General features: G+C 43.2%; 1 protein-coding gene across 2 annotated transcripts in view; it reads right to left on the bottom strand.

Annotated features, from left to right (window-relative positions):
• Positions 1-7,272: 7,272 nt before the first annotated feature.
• LOC147716745 (dehydrogenase/reductase SDR family member 4-like) overlaps positions 7,273-13,631 on the bottom strand; it is a 249,864-nt gene continuing 243,505 nt past the window's right edge. For both annotated transcript variants that reach the window (XM_086923679.1, XM_086923678.1), the window contains 2 exons: positions 9,644-9,699; positions 7,273-8,011 (listed from right to left, as the gene is read on the bottom strand). In XM_086923679.1, coding sequence (XP_086779805.1) covers positions 7,897-8,011; positions 9,644-9,699 — 171 coding nt within the window. In that variant the 3' untranslated portion in view covers positions 7,273-7,896. The remainder of the gene's footprint in view (positions 8,012-9,643; positions 9,700-13,631) is intronic.

Below are 13,631 nucleotides of genomic sequence, written 5' to 3' on the forward strand. Positions count from 1 at the left end.
CCTTATAAATGAAATGAAATGAAATGAAAAATTCCACTTGTATAGCGCATAACCACCCGGAGGCCTTATAAAGAGCTTGGACACCTTGCTCACCATAGAGTGCTAAGCCAAGAACCTCGCAGAGAGCTGTTATGGCATACTTAGAATGCTCAGGAAAGTGCTAGATCTTCTTCCTTTCTTTTCCATAAGGCTTAGTATACAGGCTTTCATAATCTCTCGTCAAGATAATGGAAATTCCCTATATTATTGATACCCTCGCTGCATAATAAAAAGACTACAGGTCATGCAAATGTGGAGGCCCGCCTTCTTTTAAACATCCCCAGGCATCAGTCAGCAAATAGGGGCACTAGTAGACCTTCACTGGCTTCAGATGGAATAGTGGGTGCAGTTCAAGACCCTTTGTAGTGCTCATAGGACCTATTACAACAAAGGCTTCCAGCTATTTTAATTTCTAGCTGCACCCTACATCCATGGAAAGGTGTTGAAGTCGGCTAACCCACATCTCAAGATGGTATCAAAAATCCTATGAGCAAGATGAGGAGGCCGCTCCTTTATGTATCTGGCCTCCAAGTTATAGAAATTCTTGCTGAGCAGACTTCACCAAGTGGATCTAGAAACCACTTTTAGGAAGCCTTTGAAAACCTGGCTGTTTGTGAACTAGCCATTCTCTTGATCTGGATGCAGAAAGGGTGTGGGTTCTGTTGGTTCTTCTAAGCGGTGGAAATCATCTGGGTAACCATGTGCTCTACTAATCCAACGGAACAGGATGGAGCCATCTCTAGACTGGCCTGTTGCTATGATTTATTCAGTAGGTGGGCCAGTAAGACCCTGTCCAGTTTCCTTGTCCGGAAGCTCGGAGGTTAGCTGCATAGGTACAGTGCCTAAGACAAATCAACCCTAGGAGAAAAACTCTTTTTGTTCACATTAGTAGTCATACTTTCCCAGGAAACTAATCATGCATTCAAAAATAGTTACAACACTGGAGGAAGGGTATATAGTAAGAGAATCTGTTTAGGCTGCCAAATAGCTTATGAAAAGCCTCTAGAAACACAATGTTACATTATGTAGAAAAGAACAAAATATTTTTTTCCTAACGATAGGACACTTATACCTGCCTGACAGTAGTTTTATGCTAAAAGTATGGCAGGACAAGCAGGATTATCTACTATGTAGGTATGGGACAGATTTCTTTACAATTTCTACAGATTTGTGTCACAAAAAGTGTTTGGATTGGCTTTCCAGCGCAAAACCTTCTTTAATGGAAAGGAGCTGTAAAGTAATCCAAAGTAGCATTAGCAAACACCAACACTGCATGTGGCCTATACTGTACAGCCCACTTCCAATGTGCAAAATATTTTAAGTTATATTTAAACATAGTGATTTGTACTAGAAGGGTACAAACATATGCTGCTGTTATGCACAAACTCTTGCACTATCGTGTGTGTGTCACAAGGCAGTCTCGAAGAGCGCCAGAGTAGGTGAGGAGAGAAACAGCACCATATCTTGATAGATATGGCACTGTTCTGCTCTCCTTTCCAAACAATGCAGCACATTGAAGCAACTTTGGTAGATGCATGGCGTTGCGTGAAATGTTAGGAAATCAACCCCTAAGAGCCAGTCTTCTAGGACTGTTTGGGCTGCGCTGCATTTCCATTATTCTATCAAAGTCGAGGAAGTCATCATTGAAACAGCCTATGAAACCTTTCCATATCTGAAGCAAAGGTTGAGTAATCACTGTAATATTGCTTAAGATAGGTCAACATCATATTTAGGGAACTTAGAAACTGGTTGATGTCTAGTCCGCCCACTCTCAGTTCCTGTATAGGGTTCATTGGCTACCGATCTGCCAGAGGGCCACTGACTTTCCAGCTTCTTTAGTCCTTTTTCAATGCTTTTTTCCTATTTTTGGCCGTTATGAGAGGTACCCTTATTAGGAACAGGAATAATCAAAAACAGCTTCCAAAACCTGGGAGAAATCCTTTGCCATTTTGTTTCATATAAACTACCCCCTTTCCTGTTCAAAACATAGGCCGTGACCAACTGCTCAGCTCGTATTATATTTTAGCTGAAGAGTAACCTTCATATCTGGGGCTGTCTAGAATTCTTATGTTGGTGGGAGTTGGAGAAGTGAGTGTGGTGCAATCTGCTTGAAAACCTATAAATGATATATTTTTTTCAAATATTTGTATAGAGTGTGATTACTCACTGCAATTCCTTCCTCTCTCTCAACAACCTATTACAATCGTCTGAAATAATTTTTGTACATTGTTTTGTATCTGCAATAGGCACTTGTTATCCACACTCCTATCTAGGAATTCTCTTTAGTTCTGGCCTTAAGTCAGCTTAAGCGTTTTCGGCATTCTAATGTAATAAAACAATTATAAATAAAAACATGCATATACACATATATGTAGTGGGGCTTTGAGTAAGCCCTTGTCTTCCCTTGACCTGTTCAACAGTCATTCCCATTTTGCTTACGTCCACCACAGCATACACCATGATGCAATCAGCCAGTTCACTTGCCATTGGCTGTCTTGCATGACGGCTTTTTGACTTGTAACATATGCACATCGCCTAAAAAGAAGAACACTTCAATGCCAGGGCTGGTATGCCAATATTTGACGTTGCTAACACTATTTTTCTTTCCATTCTTTATTCTGTTTGAATTCCTTTAGTCTTCCATATGTGTTTAAACTATGACTTCAGTCTACAATAATTCAAAGCCAGCAGAATCTTTACTTTGTGCTATGACATTTTCGTGTCATATGGATTCAAAAGAAAAAGGGTTTCTATAAGAGTTCCAAGTACACCTACCTGATAGAAAGCACACATAAAAAAAAAAATAATGTAATGATGATACTTGTAAAGCGCACTGTTACCCCATCTCGGGGTGTCCTGGCGCTGAAGACCGCTGGGGAACCCATCCTGGCTTTACCTGTGAGATGGTCCCTTCTGGGTATCTCCAAGGTGAAACCAGGCATCCCCAGCATCTGCGGGGGGGCGTTGTAGAGATGAGGCAAGCTTAATGCCCAGAGTTGCCGAGTGTGATCCCTGGTTAGAGTAGGCACCGAGGCGAAAATTATCGAGTCCGTAGACCCAGGTCCACAACCCTGCCGCGCCAGGAATTGAACCCTGGTCCCGGGCTGTTCTCTGCTTCCGGGTCTGCCGCCTCTAACCAGTGAGCCACACCACTCCACTAATCTGTTTTATTAAAAGCATATGAAACTGCTCTTTTAGTTTAAAATGTTTTTTGCAAGTATATGGCCAGCATGTTTGAAACGTGATATGTTTCTTTTTATTTTTGTGACAAATATGCTTTCAATAAATAATTAGCCATCACACAAGCCTGCAAAGTCCTGATCTGCCAAACCCTGTTGTACCAGCTTATACAACAGGGCTGTGGAGACTCGTCAGTTCTAAGTCTCCCTATGATCCAGATATGAACATTGTTTTTTTGGGTGAGGTATGAATGTGTTTGGTTGTGATTGAGTGAGCTTGTGATAAGAAAACTGTTTTGTATCATTTTTTCATGGGTCCGGAGCCACATGGCATATTTAGTTTACCATGGGTTGGTAGTGTGTAACTATGTATACAAACACTAAATATAAATGAAAATGTATGTTTTTATTGTCTTGAATGAATGGAATTTTTTTTAATGTATTTTGAGATAACAATTTTGAATAATAAAACTATGCCAAACAAATTATATTCTTAAAAGTGTCAAATTGTGTATACAATAATGTTTAGCCCATACTAGATGTTATCTAAATGGCCCTCGAACCACTGCTCTGTAGGCTTAGGACGGCGGCCCCCCGCTGTGGTATTCAAAGGCACGGGACGGTACACATTGTGTCCGCTTACGCTGATGATATCATTATATACCTTCAGGGCCTGCGGGGCGACCTGGGCCCTATACCCCAAATATTTGAGGACTTCAGGTCGATCTCAGGCCTCACCATAAACGAACCTAAGTCTTATGGATTCACCTTCAGGGAAGCGGGCTTGCCCACTCCCCTACCCTTCGCCCCACACGAATTCCAGATGGCGGGAACCACCTTCCGATACCTTGGGATGCACATCTACAGGGAAGCTGGCATGATGATAGACGGCAACCTTGGGAGGGCCATAAGAGCACTGAAATAGCAAATTCAATTCTGGCTAACATTGCCCCTTTCGGTAGCCGGCAGAGCGGCCATCTCTAAGATGGTGATGCTCCCTCGCCTCATTTACCACTTCACCAACCTACCATTCCTGATCCCTGCAGCGACCTTTAAGACTCTCGATACACTACTCACGGAACTTGTGTGGGGGCACAGGCGCAGGCGCATAGGCCTCGCTAAACTACAGCTCCCCTCTGGCTCCGGTGGTATGGGCCTGCCGGACTTTAGGGCTTACAACTACGCGTGCCAGCTGCAATGGCTGGCCTACTGGGTGGCAGGTCGCAACCTCCACGAGATCAACATGTCAGGGGATGAGCATGCCAAAGGGGGAATACACACATTGCTTTTACCCCGATCGGATCTGCCGGGTGATGCCCCACCGCTCCTCCGGCTGGCAGTGTCATACTGGCGGAAGGCATTAAAGTACACGTCCCCCATGACATCTTACGCCCCCACGATCCCGCTTCTAGGTATCCCACTGGGCTCGGGAACACTTACGACGAATAAACTGATGTCCTGGCATGACGCAGGAGTGTCGCATGTGGGCGACCTGTTTGCTGAGGGGCGACTATTGTCCTTCGAAGACTTCAGAGCCACACATGGTGTTCCTAGGGGCTCATTCCTTTTACACGCAGGCCTTTGCCATTATATAACACACAAGTGGTCACCTGAGGGACGAGAGCCAAATATAAACCCCTTGATAACAATGCACTACCTCATGGGCACGGGCGGCCACCTGACCAAATGGCTCACTGCTGGCATCAAAACGGGGAGGGCGATCCCTCTGTCGCCTCTCAGGGCGACATGGGAAGGAGATATTGGGAGGCCGCTGAGAGACAAAGAGTGGGAGCGTATCCTTCAGTTTCCCAAGAAGGTAGCTAGAAACCCCAAGTTTAAGTTTATTCAACTGATGTTGCTACATAGAGCCTACCTGGCCCCACACCGCATACACATGATGTTCCCTGATGCAGATGGCAAGTGCCCCCGGTGTGACACTGATGACGCTTCGCTAATACACATGCTATGGCAATGCCCTAAGTTGGGTTATTACTGGCCACTATCAATGACATGCTTGAGGGAACTGGCACCCTGCCCCAATCACTCACCCTAGAATATACACTGTTAGGGCTGGGACCATCGGCACGTACAAGAAGCGTAGCGACACGTTTTACTGACATGGCCCTATTGTTAGCGAAGCGAGCAATCATGATGAGGTGGAAGTCATCCAGACCACCCGACCCCGATCTATGGAAAGCGGAGGTAATACGGTGGGGCAAGGCGGAAGGCGAAGCACTACAGCGAGAGGAACGCAGAGGTCTCAGGAAAACACTGATTTCACTGGATTGGTTGGCCATAGTGGGAATGTTGGAAACTGGGGATGATGGGGATGATGGGGACACAAATGACTCGCTGCACGTGTGATGAATATGTCCAGCCCTCCTTGACATTTCATGTACCGTCACGGACTGTGGTGCACTGAGATCTGGTACGAGAAACCCCGTACCATCGATAATCCTACCCCTGCCTGCCTGTATGTATGGACACTACTGCATTTTACGGTGACATGGGTGACTCAGATGTAAATACTATGATTATACGCATACTGAAGGAGTGTCGGGAGGGACTCTCGAGGGTGGGGGGGGGAGGGTTCAGGGACAGTAAGGGATTGTTATGTTAAAATGGTTCTGGAAAACAACAAAATCAGTAATATTATGTACCTATACATCCTGAGCAAGCAGATGCATGTAACATCCTGATTATTGCTGCGCTCGAATATGTATGTATCTGCTCCAAATACTATGCTAATAAACAGATTTCCCCAAAAAAAAACTAGATGTTATCTAAAAAGCTAAAGAAATAGAGGTCGCGAGGGAGCGTGTCATATATAATTTCTCAGTTGTGTTCCCCTCTTCTCCCTGACCTGAGCTTCCTTTAGAGTGGGTCCCCCTTGCTAGTAATACAGATCTGCCGGCTTTGCCAACATGTGTTGATGCTTCCAATGCTATATTTCCCTGCCTTGCCACATGTCAATCTGCAGAAAAATGTATTAGGGCCCTTCTTACAAAATACAACAAATTTTAGACCCATATACATTTCTAATAACATTATTTCTGTAATTTCTTGTAAAAAAAATCCCAAAGTTTTAAGTGAATACAGCTGGGATGTAGAGAATGTCACTAGATGATATGCTTATGGTGGACTGTGAAACAAGTGTTGGCTTAAAGAGAAGCATTAGGCTCTACTTTTTTGCCTTGGTAGATAGAGAGACGTTGGAACCACCTCACTCGAGAGCCATTAAGACTGATAGGTGGACTTAACCCTGGTTGTTTCCTGCTACTAGTTTGTGTAGGACCACTGAGCTGGGTTCATTTGTTGATAAATACGAGCACTTATAGAATGGGTGATATTACTCCCATTTCCAACATTTTATTTAATAAAATGCTAGGGATGTGTGCCTGTATACAAAAATCATGATAATAAATAAAATTGTAGGTTCAGGCAATGCTAGTTATGATTCATGGTGCCTGTATCAGAGAACGGCTTCGCAGTAAAGAGTTCAAGCAGACACAGGGTTGGTTTCCCTAAATTGGCAACGCTCCCGCTCCGACATATCCTCTGTTTCCCTACCTTATTTAAAGGTGGGAACCCACCTGCAATTTGAGAATGCAACCTTTTCTCAATGGCCCAGTCTGGCACACTGAGTGAACATCACAAGATTCTTAGGTTGAGTTTTCTGTTGTTCAGTTTTTCTGTCCGGATCCGAGCAGTATATAGCACAAAAGTCCCTGCACCTCAAGTACCTTTTGGATTTTTTTCAGTTTCATGTCATTATGAGCACTTTGGGCGAAAAAGGTCTATGAAGGCTGTGGTAAGCTCCCAGTATGTCTAGCGGGAAGTTTTGTGGCCCTCCCTTGCGTCACTAAATTTACCTCTACCAGTAGAAATAAAATCTTTAGAATCAAGTGGCGCATTATTTGTAATATCACTTACAGCAAATGTCACTCTACATTAAGTAAAGTGAGGGATTTCCTTCAATATAATATAGCACCCGCAACCCATATGGAATTTAATATTTTGACCAGAAGACCTCTTCCAGTTTATTACACAAATGAAAAGTTGCTACCCAATTTATTGTATCAATACCTAGGTGCTGACTCATCAAAACAAGACATTCTTTAATTTGCTTTATCAGCAACATAAATATTAACATTTTCAACGTTGCAGCATTCTCCAGTTGACAGTCAATGGAGCCTAGCCTTGTTAAATTAAGTTGCATATATGTACCACACAGCGTCTTCAAACAACCCTAACCATGCATTGCCAAAACAATTAATTATGCATTGTATGAAAATGCCAGCAAATTATTTTGAGTGTGTTGTAATTCAGGAGTTTCTCTTAATTCAATGACTAAACTAGCAAATGTAATACTGGTGTAGACGGCTGCTACTTTTGCAAAAAATTAGTTGCTTGCAACAAGGTCCATCATGGTTCATGCCGTAGACAGGCTCTTTGCCACATATCGCGCTTTGCCCTATAATCTGATCCACAGTGCTGTCAGTCTTTCAGAAGCACAAAGACCAAACTTTGATGATTTTGCCTTATAGCTTTTCCGGTGTTTAAGAGATGCTGGTCGGATAAACAGTGTACGTTTTTGTCAGTCTCTACCAGGAAAATAATATACCCCATAATTTGCAAACAGTGATTACAACAACTACCCTGAAATACAAATCAGCTTTTAGAGTCGGGACATGCCACCCCCAGAAACTACAATGGTCTCTCCAGTGATGTAGGAGGCATCAGAAGAGCAGAGGAAGGAGACAATGCCACCATAGTCCTTAGGCTCTCCCAATCTGGATAGACAGGAAAAAAATACAAGAATTAATGGGTAAAAAGGTCACAGTCTCAGAGATTCTGGCATCCACTGGAATTCAGAAATACACAACAAGCTCTTCACTTTGAGAACTGAGCCTACCCACCAAATATCATAATCTGCTTTCTTGTGTCAACCAAGAGCCCAGCTCATTCCAGAGGTGACAGACTATGAACTGCAAAGGAAATACCGGGTTTATGAAAATCTATAGACGACAGGATGTTAATCATGGAGTCAATTCCCTGAACCATCCAGTTTTAAAGGCATACTCCGTTATATCCTTGTGCCAATATCCTAATCTGATTAAACAATAAATTCTCACAATGAGACAATCTGAACCCTAGCCAATTCTGAGTGTCCCAGTGTACCTGCACCTGAAATTATTGCGAGGCATTCAAGATCAATTTTACCAGGTTCATTCCCCCACCAGAGAAAAGACGTTTCCTGACATGTTCTCCTGCTGAGAGCTGCTCAGAAATCATGTGGTAAAGGACCCAATATTCCGGGATCTGCATATTATTTCGCATTTCCCACCGGCTTTAGTTTATGAAGCTCGGTCTCAATATCGCCATGCCTTAATTCTGGGCATTTATAGTAGCTAATCTTTCTTCCAACCAACCACAACTAGGTTGTGATTTCTATAAACGTCTAAATAGACCTAGAGGTTTTTCTTTCCCTATACCCAGGTGTTGTACACATGAGGATAAGCTACACAATTTGGATCCAAGATGTATTTTGGGATTTCAATTCAACCACACAAATTATTTTAATGTAACTGATTGGCACAAAATGCCTGAGCAGCATTTCTTGGTTTTTCAAAACTAATTGTGTGGGTCAGGAGGTAGCTGGTAGCCAAATATTCATATCCACATTTCACAACAAATTGCTTTCCACATTCCCCCTCACTACAAACTCTAAAGGCTTCCGAAAGGCTTAATGGAATTTTAAAAATATGTTGCAATTTCTGAGATCTGAGGCAGATGGTACTACTCCAGATTCCTTCATCTAAGCGGTATTTTCTGGGTATCCTCCTAATAGCCTTGTACCGGAGTGTCTGAAGCTACCACTCTTTTTGCAGCATACCTTGCTTTTTCATATGCATGTTTCCACAAGCAGACTCTAGCGCTGAGTCAGGTTAAGTAAGGAAAAAAGGAAATGTTCCCCACATGCATTAATACCATACTTTAGCCTGTAGACTCCGCTACCTTCCTCCACTCACATGCCATCCATACCAAATAAGCTACTCCCAACAGATGCGCCTCTGGCTCACTTTTCTTTTTTGGTACTATTGATGGAGGCACACGGGGGCTCTCAATGGGGCAAAGTCAGGGCATACAAAAGAGGGTTTTGCTGGGGTGATCCATTTTGGTGTAACATTATTTTTTAAACTGCAGCAGGCACAGTTTTCAAGCTATCTGCAGTGTGGTGCATGGACCCCTCCAGTTGGTTTTCAAAGAGACCTATGGTCTAACAGTGCTGAATTTACTAAAGACAATGACTTTTGCTACTCTTAATTAGCAGGGATGGGAAGAACCTACTGTGGCTGCCTGACTGCCTAAGCATTTTTGACACAACCTTCTTAATGTGCACCTGAAATTTCAGAAATATTTACCTGACAACGTTGTTGCCCTTCAATATAAAATCTGTCAATGCTTCGTCTTTCACTATCTGTTTAAAGACAGAAAAGGGCACGTGTTGAAAGGCCAACCAGTACCTTCGGTTCCACCATACATTGCCTGATCTCCTTTCACAGCTGAGCCAGGTAGAATAAATATATAATAATGTTTTAATAACCAGTCCGTATCCAGAAGGGCCTATAGCCATATAACCATGAACCAAAAGGTCCACAAGTACAAATATCTCCATCCAAGGTTCAAGGTTTTTTATTAAAGATTTAGATCTGACTATGAGTTCTACAATCTATTAAATACATCAAATACAACAATTAATGCAACTAGAGAAATCAAGCAAAAAAAAGATATATATATATCACAGCACATTAATTCATTTACAGGACAATTTATCACCTCCATATTAGCATTAACAGTTGTAATTCCATATATATATTTTTTAATGGTTTTAAAAATGTCTGTTGCTAGATCCTCAAAGCGAGACAGACAAATATAACATATTCGATAGTCTGACCACCATTATAACATACTGTGCAAATTCTTTTCTCCCAAACGACTTTCTGCCATGCATAAGTCACAGTTTTTAATGGTTAACATTGCAACCTGCAAAGCATTATACACCTTCGCACCTTTTGTTCCAGGTTCCAGTTCAAATACACTTGAGGATGACATGATTGAGTAGGTCACTGGAAGTGAGGCTTCTTACTACATATAACCATATTATTCTCCAACGATAATTTTGTCAAGGCGAGCTTTAAAACAAATTGAGGTGAAGATGGCTCATATTCCTTAAGTCTGATCTAATCAGGGAAAAGTGCTGAAGTGCAACATTAGTTAAAAAATTAGAGGACTTTATAGTGGAAGAGAAGCATTCTATGGCCATAAGACTCCTTAAGGACTTTTCCTTTGCATGCTGAATATAGTGATACCATAGTAGAATTGCAGCTAGCCCCCTTATGCAAGTGCTCACAAATCATGATTCGAGCCTTAAAACTTCTATCGAGACCATGGAATTTAAAGTGCAAATAGTGCGATTAATCTTCCCCTCCACCTTATGTATAAAGTGCCATTGCTTAATATTTATTGTCTCTATACCATATAAAAGGGTTGATGGAATCTTCATTTTGTATACTGTTAGGAGATGAGTGAAGTGCCTGTTAGACTTGGCACTCTTGAGGTAGTGTTTCCCTAAACATTTAGCTTTTCCTTCATGGGTTTGCTGATTCTCATTGTGCAACCATTGGACTCTGGGCACGTTCCCTCTATAATGCAGTGTGAAAGTGCGCACGCCCTTCCTACACTTGTTAGGAAGTGGAGCTTACAGGGCATTTTTAAACATGTCTCAAGCCTGCAATTGTAGGCCAGTGTGTGTGCATATGCCCCTATGCTCAGGTTGGCATCTCTAAATCATTGGCCAATGCTGAAGGTGCCTTTCACTAACACTGGAGCACCACTAGGGTGAGTCCTGGTGGAGGGGAGCAAGTGATAGGTGAAAGGCAGGGCATGGGGCACATGTGTGTTCCCTGCCCAGGTAGTGAAGAGCCCCCATGTGTGTTTTCACTACCTATGAAGTTTGCTCTCCCCATAGGTTAACATAGGGGAATGGTAGAGATTACTTTAAGTTGCAGCGGTGGCTTACAGTGGAGCAGCCTCATATAGTTCACTATTATTGGATTCACAATGTCAAATCCTCCCTTGTTGTAAAGGTGAATTTGTCATTGGTAGCTTAGAATTGCATGTCTAGAAAGTGGGCATTTTTGTCTGCACTACACTCTTTTGTGTGTCTTTTTGTTTGACTCCAGTTTACCCTGGAGGCTGGGGAGCACATCTGTTCATTCCCCAGAGACAGCTATAAACATTGGGCATGCAACTGGAATGACAGCCATCTGCCATTTGAGGCACTGGATGAATAGGTTAGGAGGGAAAGGTTTTGATGCTTGGCCTCTGGGAAACCAGATCATGGCCCCACTAAAGACTAAGATCTGCATTCCAAGGAAGCATGGCAGAGAGGAATGAAATTTAGAGGAGACATCTGCGGTTCAATGGGGAACACTCTCAACCACTCCCAACTTCAAAAGCACACTACAGAATAATTACTGGTGCCATACATCAGCAGGGGAGAGATACGCTTGTTGGGACGTGGAACCAGAGATCATGGACTGCTTGGTGCACACTGCCAGGGGAATCTGTTCTGCACAAGGAACAGACTGCCATTGAAAGGGTCCTTGCACCCTGCCTGAATAGTGGCTGGCCTGGGCATACCTACCTACTGATATTTGGTGCCCTTTACGTGTGCTCTCCAAGGGCTTGTTAGATTGCCCTCTGTTTTTTGTGGAAGTCTCAGGGACATCAAAGACCTCTGGAGATGGACCTACAGTGTATACGTGTGTCACCTTGAGAGCGGTGCCCTTCTAAGCCCTACTTAATTTGCTTTATCCTGACTGCAGAGTGGGGTGAGTATGGAGCTAAGTATTGTACCTAGAGACATATTGCCTTATGTGGAGCCCCCAAACTGTACCAACATCTAAGGAGTGTGGTCCCTGCAACATGGAGCCTCAGCATGCACAAGTGTCTCACTGGTGGTGAGAGGACTCAGCGTAGCCTGCTTTGTTGTCTGAGCCGCATCAAAGGTTGCAATCCTCTGAGAGAGGATGCATTCATAGTATTGCCTCATTCTACTTTGTGTGATACTACTGAACTTGAAACTGTGTGTGTGTGTGGGACCGGATTGTTTTGGCAGACCAGACGTTGTGCCTCATTCCAGGGAGCTACGGTGACCCTGACTGTGGGATGATTGTGATCGGATTGTCTAGTGCGACTCTTATCATTTCACAGCAGAAGTTGTCCCTCGTTTCCAGGGAGGTACTGAGAACCTGACTTGGGATTCATGGTGATCAGATTATATGATGTGACTCAAATCAACGTGTACCAGATGTTGTGTATCACTTCTTGAGGGGTGCGGGGACAGCAGCTCTCCCCATTCACTGAGTGTTCCGTCTTGCCTCAGGGCAGTGAATCAACTTCCCTCTCCTCACCCAGTACGATAACTTTGTGTTGCCAGGTACTATCGCCTGCTTAGGGCCTCGGTGGTCAGAGTAAGTGAGTTGGCTGAGGAATAATTCTGAGAAGATCAGAAGTGGGTCGAGAGACTGCGTGACCCACCTGTGCTTTGCAGAAATGGGCTGGTGGCAGAGGGCGAATTGAGGAATCTCTTGAACTGGGATAGCCTCTAGCCATTTCTGCTACGCATAAAGTAGGTGAACTTCCCAAGTGGTGGCTTATCCCCCCCGTTTGTCGACCATTGCCTGGTTACTCTGTTAGTTACTCCAGTCTTCTCCCCTGGATCAGAGACTAAGTGTGACTCCGGCTTTAAACCGGTATGGTACAAGGTGTTTTTTTTTTACTCTAACCGTGTTATGGTGCTGTGCGAGTGTGGGAGAGTGTGCTCAATGAGAACAGTCTGCTAATAGTTGAACCACGCAGCGGTGTTGTTTTACTTGTGGTTTTATCACCTAATGAATACTCCATTTTGACATTGGTTTTACCCGTGTGACCTTGGCTCACAGTAATGCTGAAAAGTGTTATAAATTCCTTGCTTCTGACTTGGACCTTGGACATTTAACAAGGTGGAATTTCAGACATAGGGAAATAATTGGATTCAGGAAACTGGGCGTAACTTTTGTGTGGCCAAGAGGGAATGATGATTCCCAAGTTATTACAATATGCTTTCTATGATAACCACTGTTGTTGAGGAGTGGATTTTAGCTATCCAGCTCACTTAGTAACGTGTTCCATGAAAGTCTTCACTTTGTAGAGGATAACCTGTGCTGAGAGCGTACACATTTATTGACAAAGTAATTTTTCCTGTCAACCATTATTGAACTGTATTATATATGTGATGATGTTGTTTTGATTGTCGATTAAAAACTGTATTGTGTGAACAAAATGAGATTGTGCAGATGCTATTCT

Source organism: Lissotriton vulgaris, chromosome 5 (assembly GCF_964263255.1).
Source record: "Lissotriton vulgaris chromosome 5, aLisVul1.2, whole genome shotgun sequence".
In the NCBI taxonomy this organism is placed as follows: Eukaryota; Metazoa; Chordata; class Amphibia; order Caudata; family Salamandridae; genus Lissotriton; species Lissotriton vulgaris.